The sequence below is a fragment of the Rhinopithecus roxellana genome, chromosome 14, assembly GCF_007565055.1.
Source record: "Rhinopithecus roxellana isolate Shanxi Qingling chromosome 14, ASM756505v1, whole genome shotgun sequence".
Lineage (NCBI taxonomy): Eukaryota > Metazoa > Chordata > Mammalia > Primates > Cercopithecidae > Rhinopithecus > Rhinopithecus roxellana.
In genome coordinates this window covers 68,925,615-68,936,802 of record NC_044562.1, presented here as the reverse complement: position 1 = coordinate 68,936,802, position 11,188 = coordinate 68,925,615, and the positions used below count along the sequence as shown (strand labels likewise).

The 11,188-nt window shown below is 35.9% G+C and overlaps 1 protein-coding gene across 6 annotated transcripts in view; it reads right to left on the bottom strand.

Moving 5' to 3' along the window:
• Window positions 1–4,226: 4,226 nt before the first annotated feature.
• The window catches only part of SESTD1 (SEC14 and spectrin domain containing 1), a 154,091-nt gene continuing 147,129 nt past the window's right edge, over window positions 4,227–11,188 (bottom strand). For 5 of the 6 annotated variants that reach the window (XM_030916783.1, XM_030916785.1, XM_030916782.1 and 2 more), the window contains 3 exons: window positions 10,573–10,764; window positions 7,508–7,629; window positions 4,227–5,132 (listed from right to left, as the gene is read on the bottom strand). In XM_030916783.1, coding sequence (XP_030772643.1) covers window positions 5,003–5,132; window positions 7,508–7,629; window positions 10,573–10,764 — 444 coding nt within the window. In that variant the 3' untranslated portion in view covers window positions 4,227–5,002. Of the gene's footprint in view, window positions 5,133–7,507; window positions 7,630–10,572; window positions 10,765–11,188 lie in introns of those variants that run through there. The other variant, XM_030916788.1, reaches the window with a different exon arrangement.

Below are 11,188 nucleotides of genomic sequence, written 5' to 3'. Positions count from 1 at the left end.
CACTAATACCAACTCCTAGTATGACTTGCTTTTACTTGTATCTATTAATGGGGTTACATCACACCCTGTCAACCTCAAAACAGATGATACTCACCACCTGTCTTCCATCTTGCTGGTCTATTATCTTCCTATAAAAACAGCTAATTTGTCAGATTTCAAAGCCTTATTATTTACTGATGAGCTTACCAACTGTACCTTTTGTATCTTCAGTGTGTTAATTCTGAACGTACATTCTGATACACTAGTGAACTGGAGGTGAGGGTGAAGGGGTGGTGGAGCTAATGGGGCGGGGGGGCAGCGAACATAAACAAAGTGCCATTTCCTCACCATCCCATGCTTGTCATGTGAGACAACAGAAAGAATAAAGAATACTCTATTTTCTATTCTGAAAAGATAATTATAGCAATGATACTTTCCATTCTGTTTATTTCTGGATATTTTGGTTTCAACATTTCTTTATGTATTTTATCCTCGAAATTGGTATGACTTCTCTATTTTACAGCCCCAGAGAAATTATCAGATTTTTTTTTAACCAAGGTCACAGTAAATAGCAAAGTCAGATTTTTGAAGCCAAGTATTCAAGCTCCAAACACTTTCCATTATATTAATTACAGTTCTTGTTCTAGCTGGTATGGTCTTTCCTCTACAAGTATTGCCATTATTTACGCTTCTTAGCTAAACCTAGACTTTTCAGTAGCATGTATGAAAGTCAAATAATGTCAAATGGTAAGTTTCTACTTCATCTCATCAGGGTATTTGTTGCTCTATATACCAGGATAGTATATTTTCTACTCCTAATTGAAGCTTTTCATTTTTAGGATTGAAAGTTAACAAGAAGTCTACTAATTAGGTTAACTGCTTAGTTATGTTCCAGCCATGTTTTTAATGCTAGAGAATTTTTCCTTTGGGGGCTTAAGAAAAGATATCCTAATCATACAGATCTTACTACTGATAATATACTTAATGGTGGTTGTTTCTGCCTGTACTGAAGATGTAAAGGACATTAGCAGCCACAGTACGTTTAGTTTTTAGTAGCAATAGTATTTTACTATGGCCTTGTGTATTTTGAGTAGGATGTGAGAAGGGGAGGAGTACATAATAATGCCCAATCTCTATTGGCAAGTAACTTACAATATAGTAGAGAATTCTGACTATTTCTTCGAATGTAGACCACATAGTGAGACAGATTCAGCTAACTTCATAATCACATCATTGGTAACAATGGGTTTAGATCAGAGAGTATGGTTTACTCATCACTATCAATAAGGTAACTTAATTGTCATGCTCATACTAAGGAGTGTGACACTAATAATACCACTCCATATGTCAGCTAATAAGAAAATGAAATAAAACACGTTAAGACTTGCTAACACATGGGAGCAATAGCCAATGTAACTTTCCATAAAGTGAGAAGTATTCAATCTTCTAACTAGCAATGAAGCCTACACCTGCCATCAATATCCCAGCTGGCAGGCTGAGCAGTTTTATCAACATCACCAATAAGTCACCAGAACAGAACAAAGTCACCAACAATGAGGACTGGGAACAAAGCCAATTTGACCTAAAATGAAGTTATCATTTTTGCATCATAACTCTGCTGGGTTAGACATGTGTGAAGAACAGATGCCAAAATGCCATTAAATATTAACCTTACACAGGAGCAAACAAATGATAAGATGAAAGCAAAAAAAATCCTCAAAAAAAAAAAAAAAAAAAAAAAAACCAAAACAAAATAAAACTAATCCTGCCAGCATTTCAATAATTCCCTGAGATGGGCTAAAGGAATGTGAGAGGCTGTGACATATGCCAATTAGAAATGAGTGGTTCCTACGGAGATTTGCAAGCTGATGTTAATTTATGACATAGAAACAGCTTGTGGAGGCCGGGCGCGGGGGCTCACGCCTGGAATCCCAGCACTTTGGGAGGCCGAGGCGGGCAGATCACGAAGTCAGGAAATCGAGACCATCCTGGCTAACACAGTGAAACCCGTCTCTACTAAAAATACAAAAAATTAGCCGGGCATGGTGGTGGGCGCCTGTAGTCCCAGCTACTTGGGAGGCTGAGGCAAGCGAATGGTGTGAACCCGGGAGGCGGGGCTTGCATCGGGCTGAGCCGAGATCGCATCACTGCACTCCAGCCTGGGCGACAGAGCGAGACTCTGTCTCAAAAAAAAAAAAAAAAAAAAAAAAAAAGAAAGAAAGCAAAAGATACAGCTTGTGGTTTCAAACACATTGCAGTCAAACACACTTGCAGTCACTTTTTTCACATGTTCACTTTAAGTGAGCTATGACCCTATGGAAAAAAGTCACTTTAGGGCATTGTTGGATTTTCATTCATAACTCTGTGTATGTACAGATACACATATGAAAGCAGCAGCAAATTTACAGATGAGGAGCAACGATATTCACTATGTTAAAATTATACTTGACCTCATGTGAAACACTCCATTTACAAATAACATTTATGAATCTGGCCTTATTTTACTTTTTGTAGGTAGGACAGCTTAAGTTATATAAAAATTAACTCGTTTGGCAATTATAACTCCATGAGTTGATGGTGGAATTACTAACAAACCAGTTCTTTTCTAGCAAAGTCTTAAGAAAAACATTCTAACTACTCTGAAATTCAGTAGAAGAAACAGATATAGAGTATTGTTGATATTCAGTTATTGAGCATAACTAAATATCTAAAGTAGTATCTAAGAATCTAAGAATAGATTCACTTGTAAGTCAGTTCTAACTTTAAAAAATAAGTATGTTTAAAACATACTTCAGACTGCAATATAACAGGGATTATTACTAATGCCTATAATACACCATTCATGTTTAGGAGGACTGGGCATCTGTTATGCATGAGCAAGACTGGGAATGGGAGAAGACAAGATTCCTTCCCTCAAAAGAGCTTAGTGGGTACAGACATAAACAACTGTAGAATGTGACTAGCACCATCATGAAGACTGAAATAAATAATCATAAAAGTTCATACTCACAGCAGTAAAGCCCCAAAGGACTGAGAAGATTATCAAGTATAGAAAGAACTTCCTGGATGTTCTCAGAAACAGTGACCACATAAGACAAGAGGGAGCAGTTGAACTTTGCCCTGAATTTCCTGGCATGTTTGACTAGGAAAAAAGGCTGCACCATTAACCTAAATTGTTCCAGAAGGAAAAGGTGATAAATATTGTAAATCTTTAATCAAAGTTGAAATGTCAAGTAGGCAATTAAAAAGAAGTACAGGTCTAGATTTCTGGACCAGATATGTAATCCAGAACACTGGTATAAAATAAAAACCGTAAGGATGAGATACCTAGAGAAGAGCCAAAAGCATTCTGAGGACAGGATCTGAGAGAGCACTATTCAGCAGGCACATCTTAAATTAGGGTTATGCAAAGACTGTACTCACAGTTATTTCAGAGGATAGCATCATCAAGGAAGGAGACACTGTCTAGGAAAGGTTGCTCAATGGTGTTAATGTTGCAGAGAGAAAAGGGTAAGGGATTCAGACAGAGAAAAAACCATTCAGTTTGGTAACTGGAGGCCACTGTTGACTTTCAAAAGAACAGTTTCAGTAGAGTACTATGTAAAACCAGACTACAAGGTGCCGACTAGTGAGTGATGAGGATGTAGGGGCACTGGATGTGGATTTCTCCAAGAAGTCTGTCAGTGAAGAAGGTTGGAAAAACTAGGTTAAGAGGGAAGGTTTTTGTTTTTTTGCATCGGAGGATACATGAACATGTTTGTAGACCTCAAAAAGGAACCAGTATACAAATCGTTTGTAATTTTGTAACAGCTACAAGCCTAAAAAATAATTTTTAATCTTTTAAAAAATTTTCTGAAATAAAAATACACAAAATTTAAATTATATGCATTTCACCATTTAAACTTAATACAAACTTAAAAGCACTAGCATTTCATGATAAATTTTATTTCTAAAGGAGTCATACAGTTCTGTTACTGGACTACTTAAGAATTTATTTTGCTTTTAGACTATAATGAGAAACTAAATTTTATTAACAATTGCTATTTTAGTTCCAGAAAGATTACTCTGATATAAAGGATTACACTGAAGTAATTATGTATGCCTTCTTCCTCAGCCCTCCTCCCCTAAAGACAAAGTATCTTCAGGGTAGTTAATAATTTTGAGAATATTTTTCAAGTTGAAGAAGAGAAAAATTAGAAATAGTATTCCATTATTAATAAGTTCTTAAAGATCTAAATTGTTCACAATAATTTTTCATGATAAACATGCTTATTTATTATATATACATGCTTACATATGAATTTCTTGTCTAAAACACATGCAACCACCATGAAAAAACAAATATTAAACCATCTTCACAGTCCTAAGAATGCCCTTTTAAATAAGGCACTCATGTTTAGAAATAGGATGTAACTACTAAATTAAATAAGATGTTTAAAGAAGTCTTTTATTAAGCACAAACAACTTTTAATACGTTATCAATACAAATAGGAAAAGGTCTTTTAATGACTATGATATATCAAAGATCTGAAAGGTTTTCTCCATATTGACACAATAAAAATAATCAATTCTGAAGAATTACAAAGTAAAATTTTGAGGACACCACTATTTACTAATAAGAGTTTAACTACTGTCTAAATTTACTAAATCACCTGTGGAGGAAGGGCAATCTTTTTCTTTTTTTTTTAATAGAGAAAATTCCTACTCTTATTAGCACCATTCAAAGCTTATTATCAGTTGTTTATCTACAAACTGACAGGTCAGGTAAAGCTTTAAAGCAAGTTTTCAGTGCAATGTTTATAGTTCCTTCTTTTAAGATACTTGGAGTCTACAGCCTCGAAGCATGTTAAGTAATTATGCCTTGGTAATAGCAAGGTGTTAACATGTAAAGAGAAATGTATCATGAAAAGAAATGAGACTTATTTTGGCTGTGAAATGCATCTTAAAGTGTGGTGGCTAATGCTGTAGTATGTTGACAACATGCGGGATTATGAACTGCAAATCTGTAGGTAGCTGGTAGCTATTAGCTCTCTGTGGTCACCATTTCAGGATGTCTCAGCTGCTGCCTTTTGAGATTAACTAGTTTCATCCTGTCTCTGATGTGTTCTGCAGTAGAAGCCATGTCACTTGGACTCCCAAAATATTGTTCGGTTCTAAAAATCCAAACACACAGAAAAACCTCAGATTAATACAAATCCATTAACTGCAGTGAATACAAATAGAAGCAAAAATTTACCATAAAAAATCTACATGAGATAGCCTATGTGTAAATATCAGTTTATCTGTGACCATACCGTTTATCTCTGAGCAGGAAATTCAGCAGGAAAAACATTTTTTAAAATGGCATAAAATACATTAAGACATGATGAGAAAAATATATTGGTGGTGTAAAGGTTATATCATGTGTACTTATGAGATAATAGCAACAAACCAAACAATGAAACACTGGAAATATGTGGGTCCAGAAGCATACACAAACACAAAATTTATACATGTACTTGAGTACTATTGGCTGGGGACACCATTTGTCAATACAGCTGGCAAGCAAAATAAATATTCTTTATAATGTTATGACATTGTTTGGTACATTAACAGATAAAATCATTAATTTTATTCTACTCTCAAAGATACTGTATTCAGAGTCACAGAATATTTTTAGCGCTGGAAGATTTCTTAGAAATTATCACACTAATTTCTTTATTTTTTAGATCAGAAAAGTGGAGCCTAGAAAGTTAAATGAGGTAAGCAAAGTCACACAGGGAAAAACTAGAATTTGAACCTAGGTCTTCGAGCAGTGAATCCAGAGAGACCACCAATCTCTTTTACCAGGAGAAGGTATAAAAGACAAATCTGTCCAACCTGTCAAACTATACATGGCATAAACAGATTACCATCATATTAATAATTATGGAAAACATTACACACAACTTTGGGAAATATTTAAATTAGCAAAATACCTAAAAGAGATATAAATAAGTTTTAATATGAATATAAAGTGGAATAAAATAGCAATTCCAAAATGTTAAAGGTAGATGTGAACTTTGAATATACAGTACTAATATTCTTTTATCTTAAAAGGATGAGGAAATGACACATGGACTATCTGTGAAACACAGACAAGAAGCTGAAGCAAGCAAAAAAGGGAGAGGTGTTCCTAGGCTGACATGGGTAGAAAAGGAGGCTGATTGTGTGACAACTGGTTGTGAAATGTAGGAATCAGGGAGGGTAAGGGATCCTGGAATGGAACAACCAGAAACACGCCTATAATTCTGTCACTAGCTGAAATTTGTTCTCTTTTATTGCAGATGTAGGTGACCTTAGGTGACTTTAGCCTACTTCCAATTGTTCAAGTTTAGGTGTGGCTTCAGATAACATAAGTATAGACTATGAATAATATTCTTTCAAGGGAATAAAATGCCATCTTTTCAATATCAATCCCAAATAATCACTGGAAGATCATGACACAGTAGTAGCAGTGCTTATTATGTGTCAGATCTGTTTTAAGTACTTTATATTTATTTTGCTCAGGTAATTCCCACGCCCCCATAACCTGAGGAGGTAGGAATGTTACATGGCTGTTTTTAGATGAGGTAATTGAGGCACAAAGGTTAAGTGGCTTGCCCAAGGTGTTATAGTGAGTAGGTGGTAGAGCTGAGACCTCTGGCTCCAGAGTACACAGACTCACTCCATCACACTATACCACAATGTTAAAGATACTTGTATTTTTATTTGATGGTTTGTTTACTCTATCATTTGAATTAAATATCCTCTGGATTATCTCTAAATTATTTTCACTAAGAATCAGATCTAAATCACCGGGGATGAAGTTCCTCCTGATTCTTTTCCTGGTCCATTTATTTTGCATCAGCTTATTTCATATTTTTATTACTGACTATTTGAAATGGAAAGGTATAAGAAAATCAGGATCCCATCCCTTCACACATAAAGAAATTAGAACGCCATATAACACAGTACAAAGAGAATAGGTTTGGAGTCACACAGACAGACCTGAGATTGTATCCTTACTCTAACACTTAGAAGCTGTGAAATCCTGAGAGCCTTACTTAATCTCTCTGGGCCTCAGTTTCTTCATTTGTAAATCAGGAATAATCATACTGGTTTGGTCCTCTTTCGTCAAAAGAAGGTGAAATGTTTCACTTGGTACTTGGCATATACTATGAACTCACTAACCATTAGTCCCTTGTCCCCTCTTCCTTTTCTTGAATAAAGCCCCAAGTCACACTATTCCCTACCATCATAGCCAAGGCTAGAACCCAGTGTCTTAATCTAGTCAATGATCATTCTACAACAAGCTGTCAAGAAGCAACACATCTGATGTCAGCAAGTACCATTACTGTGGCTAAGAGGTGTGGATTTCTTTTCATTTTAAACTAATTTATCGTAGGAGTTAAAGATGTGGACCAAACCTAATTTATTTGGCTTTTTAAAAGAATAGATTTCCTCTTTTAATGATTTCACTTTAAGACCACATCAATAAAAAATAAAATTATAAGAACATGCCCCATACCCATCAGGATAAACTACAGGAACAGTTAATCTATCCAAAAGTGATTTCCCAACTGCTTCAATTTCATCAAATTGCTCCTCATCATTAATAGCTTCAGGCTCTTCTGGACAGTCCTGCAAAATCTGCAGCAAATAAAAGAGCAACATCAATTAAGAGACACAGAAAGGTCTGCAGTTTCAGAGGATCCAAAAAAAAAAAAAAAGAGAGAAAAGAGAGAAAGAGAGACACAGAAATGGAATCAAGCTCATACAAATTTGGTAGATTATAAGGCATTTTCTTGTTCTTAGCGTCTTCAGGTATACCACTATGTAAGATTGATCTATTATTGGCAAAATTCTTCAAGAAATTCAAACAACAAAATGAAATACATAATTCCTACTAACAATATGGTGATTTCCAAGAAAGAAAATGCTAGACTACTATTTGGAAAATAAGTTCAACCTGTCCTTAAGAAGTATTCTTTCATTTGTTAAGTAGCCATTTATTGAACAGTTTACTCTATGTTTATTTAGCAGCCTGGAAGGTGAAGGAGGTATAGACTGTTCTCAAAAGGCACACAGACATTACAAATGAAAAATTATATGAATAGAAAACAACACAGAGTACAAATATATAACTGATGTGACAACTTAGCTCGATGATAATATTTAACAAGTGATCTGCTGGCTTGAGTTAACTGCCGTAAAATGATTAGGTTATAATTCAAATATGGGAATCTCTATAGTCCTTGATGAGATACTGTTCTTCACTTCACCCTAACCATTACTATTAAATAAATTAAACCACAAGAAAGAACTGCAAAATTTGAGAGACAGAGAAGAAAAAGAAGTATTCATTTTTACAACTTTTCTTTGCATTATACTTTAGGGAATTCAATCATGTTTACTTCAGCATTACTCATGAACAGACATTTTTGTATTTTAAAACTCAAGATTTAATTCAGATATTTTTCTAATCATTATACTAGACAATTTGCTTATGGTTGCGGTTATTTATATTTATGCTTAATGGTATAAAATAGAATACAGTCAAGACGAAAGTAATATCTGATAACAAAGGGCTTTACTTAGGTTTGTACAACCTAGGTAAATCAAATTTAAATCAAATTTACTACAAGTAAGATAAAGGCTAGGTAACAGAAAAATAATAGAAACAACTTTCTATTAAAGAAATCCTTTCAACTCTATTCATTCTTATATGACCTCATAAAAAGGTAGTTAAAAGTAGTATCCTAAAAAGTCATCTGTGGGCCAGGCACGGTGGCTCACACCTGTAATCCCCGCACTTCGGGAGGCCAAGGCGGGTGAATTACGAGGTCAGGAGATCGAGACCATTCTGGCTAACACAGTGAAATCCCGTCTCTACTAAAAAATAAAAAAAATTAGCTAGGTGTGGTGGTCAGGGCGTCTGTATTCCCAGCTACTTGGGAGGCTGAGGCAGGAGAATGGTGTGAACCTGGGAGGCTGAGCTTGCAGTGAGCCGAGATCGTGCCACTGCACTCCAGTCTGGGCGACAGAGTGAGACTCCGTCTTGAAAAAAAAAAAAAAAAAAAAAGGTTAGGTTATCAGTGGTGCTAGACATTGGGTGCTAGACATTGGTGCTAGACATTGGGCCAATCACCCTTTGACACTGAGGTGGTGGGGGGAGCAGTACTGTGACTACAGGAACGGAGGGGAGCTTCTGGATGCTGATAATGTTCTGTTTTTTTCAACAGTAAACTGATTACACAGGTGTGTTCACTTTGTGAAATCTCACTGCACAGAATACTTGTGGTCTGTATGTTTTCTATGTTAACAGTATACTTCATAATAATAAAAAATTCTCATTGAAACAATCAGTAAGTAAGTTATACCATTTTGTATACTCCCATTTATCATTAGGCCCATGTTCATCAAACACTGATCTATGGAGTTCAATAACCAGCTGAGAATGAGTTAACTATGGACACTTCCCAACAGATGTACTTCATAACTCAGAAACTATTTAATTCCTGAGGGTCCTTGCAACTTCTGTTCTAGGATCGAGTTAGGTTTGCTAATATCTCAAAGTGTATTGAACATTCCCTACGTATAAACTTTTATTGTAAGAGATCAAAACAAAATTAACTACATAATAAAGTTCCTTTTCAGAATGGATATGTAAGGTTTGGGTACAATAAATTCTTACTACAAAGAGTAAGAAAAAAGTTCTATTGAAAATGTGTCCAAATAGGCCGGGCGCGGTGGCTCAAGCCTGTAATCCCAGCACTTTGGGAGGCCGAGACGGGCGGATCACGAAGTCAGGAGATCGAGACCATCCTGGCTAACACTGTGAAACCCCGTCTCTACTAAAAAATACAAAAAACTAGCCGGGCGAGGTGGCGGGTGCCTGTAGTCCCAGCTACTCGGGAGGCTGAGGCAGGGGAATGGCGTGAACCCGGGAGGCAGAGCTTGCAGTGAGCTGAGATCCGGCCACTGCACTCCAGCCTGGGCGACAGAGTGAGACTCTGTCTCAAAAAAAAAAAAAAAAAAGAAAATGTGTCCAAATAACCCTGCATATTTTATTTTTTGTTTCTGGAATTAATGACCTTAATTCATTGAATAATAAATTCTAGAATGAATCTTTAAAGAACCCATATAAAAAAGCATTTTACTTTTGTCCTTATTTTTTTAATGTCCCTACTTTATAAAATCACAAGGTGCCTTTTAAAAAATGTGTGACAATTAATAGCAGTTGCCAAAGCAAAAAGTTTCCCTTCCAGGCATAATGAAAGAGATTGAACTAATGATACTCTAAAGAACAGAGGGCATATTCTGGACACCAGGCTTGGTGAGGAGACAAGTGTGAAGAGAAGACTACCACGTGGTTCTAGATTTCTTTAATCACAGCTCTCCAGCACTGGTAAGAATCAAGAACTTAATTTGAACTCTCTAAGGCAATATATTAAATCTAAACAAACTGTAACAATGGAACTAATATAAATATTGAAAAATAGATCAGTCATACAGTTACATTACTAAAATTAACATACTTTAAACACATACAATAAATACCACTGAGAATAACATTTCAAAAAAAAAGCAAACCTTTTCAGTATTTGAGTGAAATGCAATAGCCATTTCCAACCTATGTACTCTCTCTTCAGATGCTATTGTAAATTGTTTCCATACTCTGTTCAATCGAGGAAGTGTATCCCCAGATGACCGAGAAGTGCAACGCAAAGACTGGCATAACACAACTGTGGCCTGTAGCAACTGTCTGCCATAGTCATAAGTGCTCTAAAAAAGTAAAGGAAACATAAAATTATAAAAAAAGAATTCTTAAGAGAAGGATGGGGAAAGTGTGCAGGAAGACTGTTGTTAACAATTAAGTGACACTACTAGAAATCAATACTGAATACCTCTAGTGGCACTTAATACTACAAATTATCTGTGTGTATAAATAATAAAGGGGAAGCAATATTTTTGATTAGTTTATAATAAGTTTCTTGGCCAGGCACAGTGGCTCATGCCTGTAATCCCAGCACTTTGGGAGGCTGAGGTGGGAGGATCGCTTGAACCTAGGAGTTCAAGACCAGCCTGGCCAACATAGCAAGATCCTGCCCCAAAAAAATGAAAAAAAAAAAAAAATTGGTTGAGTTTGGCCACACTTGCCTGTAGTCCCAGCTACCTTGGAGGCTGAGGCAGGAGGATCACTTGAATC